Source organism: Vigna umbellata, chromosome 1, assembly GCF_029865625.1.
Source record: "Vigna umbellata cultivar VRB3 chromosome 1, Vumbellata_1.0, whole genome shotgun sequence".
Classification (NCBI taxonomy): domain Eukaryota; kingdom Viridiplantae; phylum Streptophyta; class Magnoliopsida; order Fabales; family Fabaceae; genus Vigna; species Vigna umbellata.
The window spans coordinates 85,337,527-85,351,855 of NC_142165.1; the positions used below are offsets into that span (position 1 = coordinate 85,337,527).

General features: G+C 32.1%; 1 protein-coding gene across 1 annotated transcript; it reads right to left on the reverse strand.

Moving 5' to 3' along the window:
* Positions 1–1,044: 1,044 nt before the first annotated feature.
* PP7 (serine/threonine phosphatase 7) lies at positions 1,045–7,745 on the reverse strand. Its single transcript, XM_047321641.2, has 5 exons — positions 7,153–7,745; positions 5,752–6,246; positions 2,161–2,307; positions 1,533–1,640; positions 1,045–1,369 (listed from the first exon to the last, which is right to left on the reverse strand). Exons 1-5 carry the CDS (start codon positions 7,714–7,716, stop codon positions 1,292–1,294), a joined length of 1,392 nt encoding a protein of 463 aa, XP_047177597.1. The 5' UTR covers positions 7,717–7,745; the 3' UTR covers positions 1,045–1,291.
* Positions 7,746–14,329: the final 6,584 nt, after the last annotated feature.

Consider the following 14,329-nt stretch of genomic DNA (forward strand, 5'->3'; position numbering starts at 1 on the left):
TTTAGTCTTCCATGATTTTTGGGTTATAATAACTATAGTTTGTATATGTGTTTTAAGGCTAATTTTTATCATGAATTTAATATAAATATTATTTCATTTTATTTTTTATTTTTAATAAATTTTTATATAATAAAAAATAATTGATAGGTTTTAAAATGTTAATATAATTGAGATGTGAAAATTTAACATAATTTTTTACTTTTTAGAACCTACCAACTCCACATTATTTTTAAAAATTGCCATAAAAACTCTCCACATTCTTAATGAATGATTAAATTTAATATTTTGTAATCTCAATTCACTTTAAAATTTTATATAACAATATCACTTATTTTATTTATTTAAATTATTTTAACTTCAATATTTTATTTTTATAATCTTTTGTTTGCTTTTATTTATTACTGTTGGTGAATAAACTTTACTGTAACTTTTTTTAAAAATAAGCATAAATGTTATTATAAATTTATATAATTATGCGCAATTTAATTCTTATTGAATACAACTAGATTTATTACTATGCTTGTACCAAAATGATTACATTTAGAAGGGTTTTCTTACATTAATATATGTCCCCTTTTTAAAATTTTTGAAAAACATTACACTCATGTTACAGCAAACATTAATGTAGTTTAAATTAGAAACTAACTAGGAATAAAATTGTTATTTTATTGAAAATTAGAAACAGTAACGCATTTGAAATTCTTTTAAAAGCTAAAATTGCAATCATTTTAAGATAGAGAAAATATATTTAATTGGATTTAATCAATAACCATTTCTTTGCAAATAAAAAATTACAAACGTTTAAAATTTTTAATCAATAACCGATGGTTTGCAAATAAAATTCATCAATTACTTTAATAAACAATTTTACCAAACTACAGATATAATAAACTAGTTTAATAATTTTCAATTATCAACTTTCAGTTAATGTTTCAACTTTTAGCCAGTTTCTGAAAACAGAGCCTTAAACTACTATATTAGTAAAACAATATGGGTATAAACAACCAAAGAAGAGAAACTCTTCTAAGTTTCTACAAGAACTGGTACAGAAGAAAACTAACTGAAAACATGCATTGGATTGAAAACCAGCAGAGTTTCTTTGACAATTTACAGTGGTCATACTGAACTGTCCAGTAACTACTGTTGGGGGCAATTGATTTCACAAAACATAATAAATTGGATATATAATTAACAATTATATAAGTTAATGATAAAGCCTGATAATCTCAAAAAATAACCATACAAATTTTACAAATTGAAAACTTTTTGACATTCATAGTAGAAAAAATCCTCAGGAAGTTACCATGGATGCCAGGTCCAATTCTTCATCCGAGTCTATCACCTCTTCGTAATCGTAATAGGCATTTACCTGCCCCCACAGATCAAGGATACGATTATTAACTTTGAACAACTTTTATATTACAATCTGGAGTTATAATGCAAATTTAACTCATTAATCCAAGAATTAAGATCATTAGACGTCAGGATGATCATATATTCAATGATATTGTGACGAGTTAAGATTTCTTTACCTTCGGCCTGGGAGTAACAGCTGAAAATCCATGAAATATGGGATTGTCAAAATTCGGGGGTTCAAGGACAACATAGGAACCTTTGTTGTTATACCTCTTCTCTGTTGCCTGAAGGAAAGATAATTCTCACGATAAAGAAACTCCAAAATTTAACAAAGAAATTTATTGATTTAGTTTATTACTTATTGCTTGACAGAATTAAAACAGGAAAGTACAAGAGATTATCAAAGCTCATGACAGATAGAGATCCTTAAATGAATGCAGCCTTATCCCACAGACAAGAAGGTTGCTTCCACAACTAGTGAACACTCACTATTGTATCAAGGCCCACTCACAACTATTAATTGAATTCTAGACAAGTTGTTTTCCCTACTTATCTATATCTTACAAACAAAGTCAGCATTCAGAAAGCAGAACGGCAACTGACCAGTGACGTATGTTATTTTATATGTTCATCCACTCGATACATGAATGGTGCTATCCTTTCACACATACACCCTCCCATACCCAAAACAAAGATTTTAAATCAGTAAAATCTGTGTAGGCTTGCAGTATACAATTTAAAATGCTCTGCTATTTAAGGAAAACATTTTGGAGCAATCCTGAGCCAAGATAACTAATAACCAACCTGAAACTGTGGGTAATCTGGAGCACTAAACACAGTGACCAGCTTTCCAGAATCTACAGTATGGTCAATGGTGTAACCTTCATCCATTCCATCTAGACCATCCCTTTTCTCCCTAGCATCTGGGCCTTCATGTGATCTGATGATCAACTGAAAATTAAAAATATGAGCGACCATCCATATATCAGCAATAATTATAAATAATAAAACAAAAAAAAGTAGAGAACCACGATAAAACAGTCGAAGCAGTCAGCATTTAGTTATTTTAAAGTTTATTAAACATTAAGGTTCAGAGTAACATACACCCGATTGCTCATATAAACAAGCAGCCTAAATCATAATTTAGCTAGGCACTGAATAAAGCTTAAAATTTGAAGCAAATATGTAGACATGGAACACGATAAAAATCTAAATAAATATGGGCAAATAATTATATATTAATAAAATAAGTTATGAATAGAAGTATAAAATAATCGACATATATGCAAACACAAATATATATTGAACTTGTGCTTGTGTTAGGAGTCCCATACTGAGTAGGATGAGATACTTGGTGTGATACTTAAGCCTTGAGGTTCTTCCACTGAACGGACAGAAAGGACTACCTATAAGCTGGGATTAAAGTGCAAACCGAATAATGATAGATGGGTGAAACCGTTTCAAAGAGAAAAAAACAACCACTGGGTCAATGTTGATAGAGTGAAAGCTAGCATTAAGTTGTCAAAATGAGTTTGCCGAATGGACTAGCTATGAAAGTCCGAAAAACAAATCAGAACAATACAATTGTGGCTTAAATTTGATCTGTATCTTTGGGCTGGAACGTTTAGCCTGCAGCCGATTGGGTGAGACTATAGGCTTAGACTCACCAATTTTATAAAGTAATAGCTATATTTAAAAAAAGAAGTGTTATTATGAAAATATTAAAAAAATATTTCATTGAAACATATACATGTATTATAATTTATATATCAAATCATAATATCTAAAATTAAAATTAATTTCATTATATAACTTAAATTTTACAATAATATTTATTTTTAACTTTTTTCTAAAGCGGCCAAAATGGTCTACTGACTAGGACCGAGCTAAACCTAAAAAATGCAATCCAGTTATATAAGGGTCGGCACAGATTTATTAGGTGATTTGTCCTACCAGACCAGGTCGGTTGTTTTGCCACCTATAGATGTCGTGAATGTTGACCCTTAAAGGGCGTAAAAATGTTAGGAGTTCCATATTTATAAGGATGAACTACTTGATATGGAACCTGAGGCTTAAACTCTCTCACCTAATGGACTAGTCTTTTGTGGTGGACCCTCCTCCTGTGCTTAAGTCCTAACATTATGCTTATAAAGTGTACAACTGAAGCAAACTATGTAGTAATTTAATCTGAAAATTTCTGTTCAAAGTTAGTTTCAATACCAGTGAAAGCAATACATGTAAGATAAACATAATTTACTTTCTTCAGTGTAGTGCTTCAAAGCTGTCACTTTTCCACCATGGTCTACTTAGCTTTAGTAACTAAGTCAATAACAAAACACATAAAAGCTTGGTAACCATTGTAGAGAGGGACAACTCACACATAGATCTCTACAATGGTAAGATATTGTCCGCTTTGGGCTAAGCGCTCACGAATTTGCTTTTGGTATCATTCCAAAAGGCCTCTTACTAATGGAGATATCTTATGTGTATATAAACACATGTCCATCTCTTGTTTTATCTGATGTGGGACTTTGTTTGTATCCTAAAAATCTTCCCCTCAAACAAAGGACTATGGTTCTCCACCTCTCCTACAATGAAAGTCTTTTTTATCCATGAGTATACCATGGCCTGCAGACCCATGGTCACACTATTGAGCATTTCTTGCTCTCCACCTCCTATGATTCATCTGGTTATCTGCCACCGACCACTTGTCAAGGCTTCACCTTACCATGGAGGGACGTACTCGTCTGAGCCCAGTCACCAGACCTAAACCATCGGCTCTGATACCAATTGTAGAAAGGGACAACTCACACATAGATTTTCATAACAGTAAGATATTGTCCGTTTTGGACTAAGTCCTCATGGATTTGCTTTTGGTATTACTCCAAAAAGCCCTTAATGTGGTTCGACGAACAAATGCCTACGTCCACGACTACACTAGGAAGTATATTTATATTTTGGTGTCGTTTATTTCTCTCATTTCTCTTTTATTGTCTTGTTCCTAACAACCATAACATACTTATGTGTCCAATTGTTTACATCATTTCAAGTAAAACGGATGGAGAATAAAGGTGCATTATTGATGTAGCCGAGTCTTAAATTTGTATTGGTTGAGTGCTAGACATTTAGCTACTTGACTAATTACTCTATAGATGTTATAAGTCACCTTAGCCTAGGAAAGTGCAATCTTGCAAATAGTGGGATAGGCAAACAGTTATAGAAAGTTCAAAATCAATTAGAGAAGTTATTAACAAAGACCCTGTTTCCATAAACTTCTTCATAAACACTGATAGAAAAAGAAAATATAAAGGAAAAATGAAATAAGTTGCATAAGTTCAAATCAACTTTGTGGATAAATTGGATAATGCTAGCTTCTCCAAAAAGCTAATTTTAACTCGTGTAGAAGTTATTCATCCAACAAGTTCTAAGCACTTAATGATCCAGCCTGTTTTAGTTACATATTTTATCTATATATAATAAATTTTTTCTATGTAACTTCAACAAAATGAAAATATCAATAGAGAGAACTAATATATTGAAAGACTATTTTTTGTTGTTCTTTCCCCCAAGGAATAGATTTTTGCACACATTAAGATTATAATTCGTTCTGGTCATATCTGATATTAATGACCTGAATGAGACTAAAAGAATGAGACTATCCCTAATATCAGACAATGCCACAATCCCTAAAACTCTGTTCTGTAAAAGAATGAGACTTAAAATGACCCTACATTACATTGTCTTGGACTAAATTTTTCCACCCTCACCTACTCGAATTGACCTTAGCTCAGAAACAAATTTGATTGCAATTGAACAGCTAAATGCATAAGCTCATGCAATTTTATGAGTCAGAACACAATTTTAACTATGAACTTCTACCTACCTAACTTTTTTCATAATTTCTAACTTTCCATGTAATCTAAACCTAATTAAATTCTTGGACTGCATCAAATACCCTAAGTTCAACATAGGTTTCAATCAGTAATAGTATCATTGTTGGCTAGCACCGCAAATAAAAGCAAATTGACCAGCCAACCAAGGTCCCAAATCCTGATCTAACAACTTGCTTTTACTTTTTGGGTTTTACTCCTTTTATCTCCCCACTTGTCGAAAGTTTTCTGAAACAATAGCAATCAGTGTCTAACGAATTGATTTTTCTTTCCTTTTTCCCTAGATAAACAATACAATCATGTTATAAATCAAACAAAACTCTGAAGTAGGTAAATGATGATGCGTGCTCAAATATCAATGTCAATAATTATTTCCACAGAAAATATGATCTGATAAAATTTACTACAAATAACTTCTTAAGGAATTAATATAATGATTTGATATAATCCACAAAGACAATCAAACACATCACCATAACATTAAAAAAGTAACTTAATTTGTTACCTTTAGTTGGTACTTCTTCAAAAATTCTTCAGTACAATCAGGACCCCACAACAAGCCAATGCCTCTTTCTTTATTTGGGGCAAGACCCAGATTTTTTGATGGATCAGACCACAAAACATCGCCAGGAATCAAATTTGGACCTTCCCAAGGAGGATCAAGAACTGATCGTCGAGCCTTAGACAATTCTTCCAAGGAACCAAGTGATAGAGTTTTGCTGTCATGATTGACATTAATCTTACGGTTCTTCTTTCCTTTAAACCTCTTTGACGGCATCACAGTTACACTGCGGAAAAGTCCTCCATGAGCCGTGTATACACACCCTGCTATAATAGAAGCCAAAGGAAGACCTTCAAAGCACCCCAAACATTTCCGGTACACATGCTTACCTTTATCACCATACTTTACCATTACTTCTTTCTCAAAACCATAAACTGAGGTACAGTATTTTGATTCATGATTCCCTCGTAGCAGATATATGTTATGTGGCATGAATACCTGACACAATAGTTATAGTGCCATAAATATCACAAAATTATACACAGGAATTACCCCATTCCTCAATGATCATAACGAAATAACCCTAGTTAAATCTTTCAACAGCAAGAGACTTATCTCATTAGATGAAGTTAGCTATATCAGTTCAACAAATTACAGTAAACAATTAAGACAATCAACATAAAAGATACTAGCATCTATTTGTCTAAACTGTAAAACAAAATGTTAGGCATAATTTACATCAACTTAAACTCTGCACATTAATCATTTGAACTGTTATGGTTGATCCCACAAAATACAGATACACAAAAAGCTTTTGAACTGAGTCACGCCAGACTATTCAAGGAAAGCAGTAAAAACAGAAAGCACAAAATCCAAAAGTGAAACTTCAAATTCAGAGAATATTATTTAAAAGTTTGAAAACTTCCATCCAATTCATTCACAGAGAATCACGAGTGATATTTCCACACATTTTGTGGAAAGATCTTTACATCGTCAACCAATGTGAAATCATCCTTGAGATCACTCTTAAGATCATTATTATAAAAGTCAACAAACTTACTTCACATACTTATGTGTAATTGAATGACGGCTTACAAAACCTTCACACTATTAGTGCATTTAAATCAAATTCAATAAAAATAAATAAATCTTCTACTTCAGCAAAATAAGATTGGAGTATCAAAATATTGTTGGTGAAAATATTCTCAGCCCAAGACCAAAGATTAATCTCTTAAAGTATTAAGAAACATCATCTATATCTACAAACTGGAAAACTAACTACAGTCATTTGATAATCTGAATTGATACAGTACATTAGCAGCATAAATTCCACCATGCACGAGGTGGTTTTAAACTACATAAATCAGGTGAAAACAAAAGCTTTCTTTTGCCAAACAGATTTACCTTCCAAGCCAACAACAGCAAGAAGGTTTCGAGGCCCCAGGCTCCTCGATCCACGTAATCCCCGTTGAAGACAAAGATTCGATCTCGGGAGGGGAAGCCGGCATCTTGGAGAAGGAAGAGAAGATCATGGAGTTGTCCATGAACGTCGCCCACCACAACAACCGATGCGGCCGATGGAGAGCTATCGTTGGGACTAGGGCGAAAGGGGTCTATAGTGACGCAATTGGGTTCCTTGTGAAGCATCTTGGAGGCCATGAGGATGAGCGAGTCGAAGACTTTGACGGGTAAAACCGAAGGTAACTCTGACGGAGGAAGATTCCGAGAACACCAATCGAAGCACAGCATCAGGTTCTCTACCCAATCCATGCTGAGATTTCCATCTTCCGGCCACCATATTGGTAAACGCAGTTCTGACGGCGGAGAGGGATGCGAAGGTTGCGGACTAGGCGGAGACTGTGGCTGTGGGTGCGGCTGTGGCGTTTCCTCTAAGTTGGGGACGATGCCGTTTGTGGTTGCGGAATCAGGTGGTGCTGCTGCTCCTGCTGAATCAGCTTGCAGGGTCATGGTAGATGAACGGAGTTGCAGAGATTTTAAACCACGGCTTGGGTTATATATACACCTTATTTTCGTACTAAAAAAATTATTTTATAGATTTTTTAAAATCTATCATTTTACTCAATACTTTCCGTTTTTATTTATGTTATCTATTACTTATTACTTATTACTTATTACATAGACTACTTATTAATCTAAATTTCTTTCATTCTTTATTTATAAATATCAAAATAAGTATAAAGTATATAATAAATTGTATTTTGTATGTAAGCTTATGAGAATGATGTTGAAGAGTTACTTTCTCTTAAAAGAAAATGAAAGGAAATATAACATTCTTTGTCAATTATTATTGAAGAAAGTATTCAAGAGTGTTAGAAAATAAGTTTATTAAATTTTGCAATAATTCATTTGGTTAAATAACATTGCTAGTATTTGTATTTGTCCTAATAATTCCTTTTATTTATGTTTAATGTAATATAGTCTTTATACTTTTTAAAAAGGTTCAACTTTATCTTTTTTATTAAATCAGTATTAATGTTATTTATTTTATTTTACTTCTAGATTCAACAATAAACTTATTATAATAAGAGTGGGTAATGCATAGATATGTCAACTTATTATTATCTTTAAAAGGCTTTAAAATGTTCAATTTTTTAAAATATAAAGATCAGTATAAAATAAATAAAGAAAAATTATTGAATTATTATTTAAATATAAAAAAAATACTACTAAACCTAAAATTATTTTCATGCATTAGATCTTAAATTCAGATCTTTGTAGTTTAAAAAACTAAGTTTTCCAACATATTTACACAAATAAGTTCAACAAAGATCAGACTAAAAAGAATTCAAACATTGGAAAAAAATATATATCATTAATGTTTCAAGGGTGTTGTACATTATAAAAACTAGAGAAATGACTCCATCATACAAATTATATGTTAGGTTGAGAATTTTCACAAAATATTCTTTCACACTTTATTTCAAATCAGCTTAAGTAATTTTGAATGTTTTTAGTCAAAAACCTTCTTCGTTCACGTTCCAAACCGTTCCCTGTATCTTTCAAAGGTATTTCGATGTATCTGTCAAAGGTACTCTGATATTCAAGTCAGTAATTAATCTGATCGGGTCACAGGAAAATCTTAAATTCGCAATAAATGCAATCATATATATTCTTACCTTTAACCTCTATTTATAGGTTTCAAAATGAGTTTGTGATTAGTGGAATTCTAATCACGACACATTACCCACTAAGTAGTTCTTATCGATAATCTTGATTAGAAGCGATGTTTAGGAGTAGTTGTTGTTGGAGGTTGTTTGTTCAGTCGCTCATTCTTTCATGATCGTGCAATCGGTTAATAAATAACGTTTATTTATCTTGGTTGTCTGACACGTGGTGGTGTTGACCTCATCCTATTCGGTTGATCGCCCCTCCTTGGTGGTCCTATCCGGTTGGTCCCTCTAGGTGATCGTATGGTCATACAGTACACAGGCTCCCAAGTCCTAGCCAACATTTGATGGCATTGGGATTTGATATTAGGATCGTCCGGAATCGCCTTATTATCTTGATTGGGTTTTTATCTGTTCAACGAGATTTGAATTAGGGGTCGTGGCGGGAAAACACGTGTCTCAACATCATGGCCCGTGCCTTGCGAAAGTGGCAGGGTCGTAGTATTGGGCCCATTGATCGTGGACCTGATCAACGGTGGAGGAGCATTGCGGTTATGCCAGATTTTTCTATAAATAAAGGTGGGACTGCTTGTCATTTTCACCAATTCTTTCGTACATGTTCTGCCTATCGTTTGAATTTATTTTTCGTTCTAAGATAATAATTATGACTACCGTTCAACTTTTTTTGGCTGAGAAGTCGTCGGATAGGGTGACAGGGGGCTACTGGCAACGATGCTCGACCTTCGTCTCTGAGCTCCGTGTCTTTATCCTTCTTCGAGACAACCGAGCGAGAAAGCAACTCGGTTGATCTTTCGACTGGTATATATAATAATCGGGTCATTTCTGATACTGCGATCTATCTCCACTTTAAAAGAGTGGAGATAGATAACGAAAATAAGATAGACAAATACGTCCAGACTTTGTATGCAATTCCAAGTAGATAACTAGTACAATTGTATTGCAATATTTAGTTATTATAATGTATGATCATTTATTTAATATTGGAATATGTTAACAACAAGCATGTGGTGTTCACAAAGAAAATATTTTAGTTAAAATTTAGATGAACCAAACTTTATCCTATAATTTAAAATTTTAATGTATGATACAAAGCAGTTAATTCGAGAAATATGTTATCGTTTTCGAACATATTTCTAATAAAAATTCAAAAGGAAAAATTTTTAAATTTAAATATGATGTTGTTGAGAGATGAACTAAAATGAAACTTAACATTTTTGAATAATTCTTCAAAACGAGTATATTCATAATATTTTAATCCAATGGCATCCATATTGAAATTTATGAAAATAACATAATGATATATGTTTAAAAAGGATACCACCAAATTGTCATAAGTACTTGAGGGATAGAAATATAAGTATTACATATACTTATTATATAATTATGTAATCAACGAGAAAATAAATTACAAATTTTTAGAATTAGAAAATAAAGACAAAAAGACAATAATTCAATAAACTTAAATAAAAATATTGATAGAGATATGGATAATTCAAATGTGTAGAGATGTTGGAGGTTATTTCACTAACTTTCCTGACTAACATTTCCATCCTCATCCAACAATTTCAATTAATCAATTCATTCGATGATTCATGAATTTAATTTAACTTTAATCCCTTAATGGATAAATATGAGATTAATTAAAGAAGATACTAAATTATTTTAGTGCAATATGTCAAGCAACAAACATTAAGGCTAAAGGCTTAAAAATTGACTAATAGGTCTAACTTTCATCCTTAAGAATAAGGGATACTAATATTTTCACCTAGATCTTAGAAATCGTAATTTGGTTGATGAGTTCCCACAAGCATTAAGAACATATAAAAAAACAATAAACTAGATTAATCAATCTTGTTGAAAAAGAAAAAAAAATATATGTGAATTAGATAATTGCATTAACCTCTAACAATATGATGCTTAGTCATATGGCTTAACGCTTAAACAAATATTCAAAGCAAACATTAAAAACTATGTAACATAATTATGTTAGATGGAATATTTGTATTTAGGCAAAACTAAAAGAATGACGAATTGATTTACTTAATAAAAACTTGTGTCTATTAAAAATGATTTTGGTCACTGTTTATAATAGTAAGACTATTTTCATCTACTAAATTAAAATAATTTTATTACGTGAAATAAGTAATTGTACAGTCTCTACTTATGCATAATTATACGTTACTGTGTTAATATTATTATCTATACATTTATATAAACATAAAGGATAAACTATGATATAATTTTTTTACAAAAACATGAAAAAACTGAAGACAATACAACCAAAGCTTTTATTTCTTGCACTTCCACAATTTATTCGCGCACCCCTCACATTTTTTTGAAAATAACCATTTTGCTCAATTAAAAAGTTCAGATTACATATTTTTGAAAACCTTTTGAAATAAGTTTTATAATTTTCAGAACAAAATTTTCGAAATGAAATTTCTGAAACAAAATTTTCAAAATGTAATTTTTGGAACAAATTTTGAGAACATACGAGATGTGTTTTGAAATCATATTTTGGAACAGAACTCATACAATGCCTTTTGGAATGCACTTTCCTAAACCCATACATAAAATATGTTATGAAATGATTTTTCTAAATTACATGAAATACATTTTAGAAAAAATATTTTGGAATAACCTTTTTTTTGCATTTTGTCTCTTCTTCCTGCGTAACAATTTCCCTCTATTTTTCTTCCCCGTGTGGCAGGGCGGTGATGGTGTGGTGTGGTACTATGATAAGGAGTATTTGAGTCTTTCCTATTGTGGGGATGCATTTAGTAATTGTTGATTGCATTAAATAATAATATGAAAAAATGGTGAATGTCTCTTTCGGACCCGATTCTTTTGGGCCTGATTTCATGACCCAATCATTAAAACAAAGGGTGTTACTCCCTCCACCCCCACACGTCTCTTCCTCCACCTCCCCAATTTTCTAAAATGCCAATTATATCCTTCTAAAATGATAATTATATCCTCAAAAGTTAAAATTTTTTATTTTTATTATTTTAATATTTTAATTTATTTAAAACTTCTGATTTACTTCCCTCTGCACCTCTTCCTCTCTTCCATTTTCGTTTACCTTTCTCTCTTCCGTTAAGCTTCTTCTCCACCTATAACAAATTCATATTTTAACAAATTCATATTTTAACAAAATTATTACGTTTAAAAACTAACCATATATAACATTTAAAATTATAAATTTAAATATAAATTACTGTAAATAAAATAAACAAATAAAATAAAAACGAAACGTAAAAGGAACACTGCCTATGGACGGATGACATCCTTCAACGGATGTCAACATCCGTTTAAGGCAAAACGGATGTCGACATCCGTTTGCCTTAAACGGATGTCGACATCCGTTTTGCCTTAAACGGATGTTGACATCCGTTGAAGGATGTCATCCGTCCATAGGCAGTGTTCCTTTTACGTTTCGTTTTTATTTTACTACGTTTTGCGGCTCATGCAAGGATTATAGGCTTGGATATTAAAAGGATTATTGGAAGTATGGGAAGGATTTAGGGTTTAGGATTATTGGAAGGATTATGACTACGTACCTGGAGAGGAACCACGACAAGGACACTATACCATAAACGCACTGCACCACGTACTGCACCGAGAACAAGAAGAAGATTGTTTGATAATTCTTTTCACGATCACCAAGCTTTGTAGAAAAATATTTTACTCATACAAGGAACTACGTAGGTTATCAGTGAAATATGTTATAAATGAATAAAATTAAAAAACAACAATTTTAAAAATAAAATTTTACTGGGGCAAAATAGTAAAGGAAAGGTGGAGGAAGGGGCAAAATAGTAAAGGGGAGGTGGAGGAAGAGATGTGTGGGGGTGGAGGGAGCAACACCCTAAAACAAATTGCCTTAACCCCAATCCAGTGGTTAATAGCTAGTTGAACACTAATTAGTCAAGGGTGTTGCTTCTTGCATCCTTCATTATAAATAAAATGATAGGATGCAGGAAAAAAAATATAGGGTGCAAGAAGTAATTGCTTCTTACATCTATTTTAATTCATATTTCAAAAAGATATTTTCCATTATTATTAAAAAAAAACAAAAACAAACAGTATGCATAATATATGTGCCTTTTCTTGATTACTTTGTTACAATAATTATTATTTTTATTTCAATTAAAATAACACATTTATTGAAGATTATATATATATATATATATATATATATCATATTTTGTGCTAAACAATTATTATTGTGAAACAAAGGAAGTATATTATAATATATTAAGTGGTATATAAAGGTATTTATATTGTATCATTCACTTATTTTATATTATCATTTAATTTATTTAACCACCTTTACAACGTATGTAGTGTAATAATAAAACTCACTAGTGCACAAAAGGCCTTTAACGTCACCCTTTAGACGTTCGATCCTAAAAAATGACCGATGACAGTTTTTGTAAATAAAACAACCATATAGACGTTTGTTTTGGAGGGAACAGACGTCTAAAGACATATAGACATTTGATGTGGGGGAACAAACTTCTATATACTCATTTTTGAAATTAAAAAATCACTTTTTAAATTCATTTAGACGTCTGATCCCGCCAATCCGACTTCTAAAGCCCTTTAGACGTCTGATGTGGGGGGAACCGACTTCTATATACTCATTTTTGAAATCTAAAAAGTCACTTTTTAACTATATTTAGACGTCCGATCCCGTAAATCCGACTTCTAAAGCCATATAGACGTCTGATGTGGGGGGAACCGACTTCTATATACTCATTTTTGAAATCTAAAAAGTCACTTTTTAACTAATTTTAGACGTCCGATCCCGCTAATCCGACTTCTAAAGCCCTTTAGACGTCTGATGTGGAGGGAACCGACTTCTATGTACTCATTTTTTAAATCTAAAGTTATTTTTTAACTCTATTTAGACATCCGATTCCGCCAATCCGACTTCTAAAGACCTTTAGACGTCTAATGTGGGGGAATCGACTTCTATATACTCATTTTTGAAATCTAAAAAGTCATTTTTTAACTCCATTTAGACGTCCGATCCCGCCAATCCGACTCCTAAAGACCTTTAAACGTTTGATGTGGGGAGAATCGACTTCTATATACTCATTTTGAAATCTAAAAAATCACTTTTTAACTCCATTTACACGTCCGATCCCGCCAATCCGATTTGTAAAGACCTTTAGACGTCTGATGTGGGGGGAATCGACTTCTATATGGCTGTATTAAAACACCGCGAATGCGAGGCAGCAGTTACGCGCACTCACTTTTAATCATCTTCCTCGCGTTTTCTCTCAACGGGCTACGTTTTCCAAGTTCATTTTCTCACTTTTGCACCGTTTAAAATTAATTTTACTCCGATTACATCACTCTTTGATGCATTATCTTTCATTTGAACCGATTAAAATGTGTTTTCATTGGATTTTGGTGCAGTTTTG

Coding starts and splice junctions, on each gene's coding strand:
- PP7 (XM_047321641.2), bottom strand. CDS start 7,716: ATGACCCTGCAAGCTGATTCAGCAGGAGCAGCAGCACCACCTGATTCC. Junction 6,247..7,152: donor TGCTGTTGTTGGCTTGGAAG/GTAAATCTGTTT, acceptor CTATTGTGTCAG/GTATTCATGCCACATAACAT. Junction 1,370..1,532: donor CTGTTACTCCCAGGCCGAAG/GTAAAGAAATCT, acceptor CTGTGGGGGCAG/GTAAATGCCTATTACGATTA.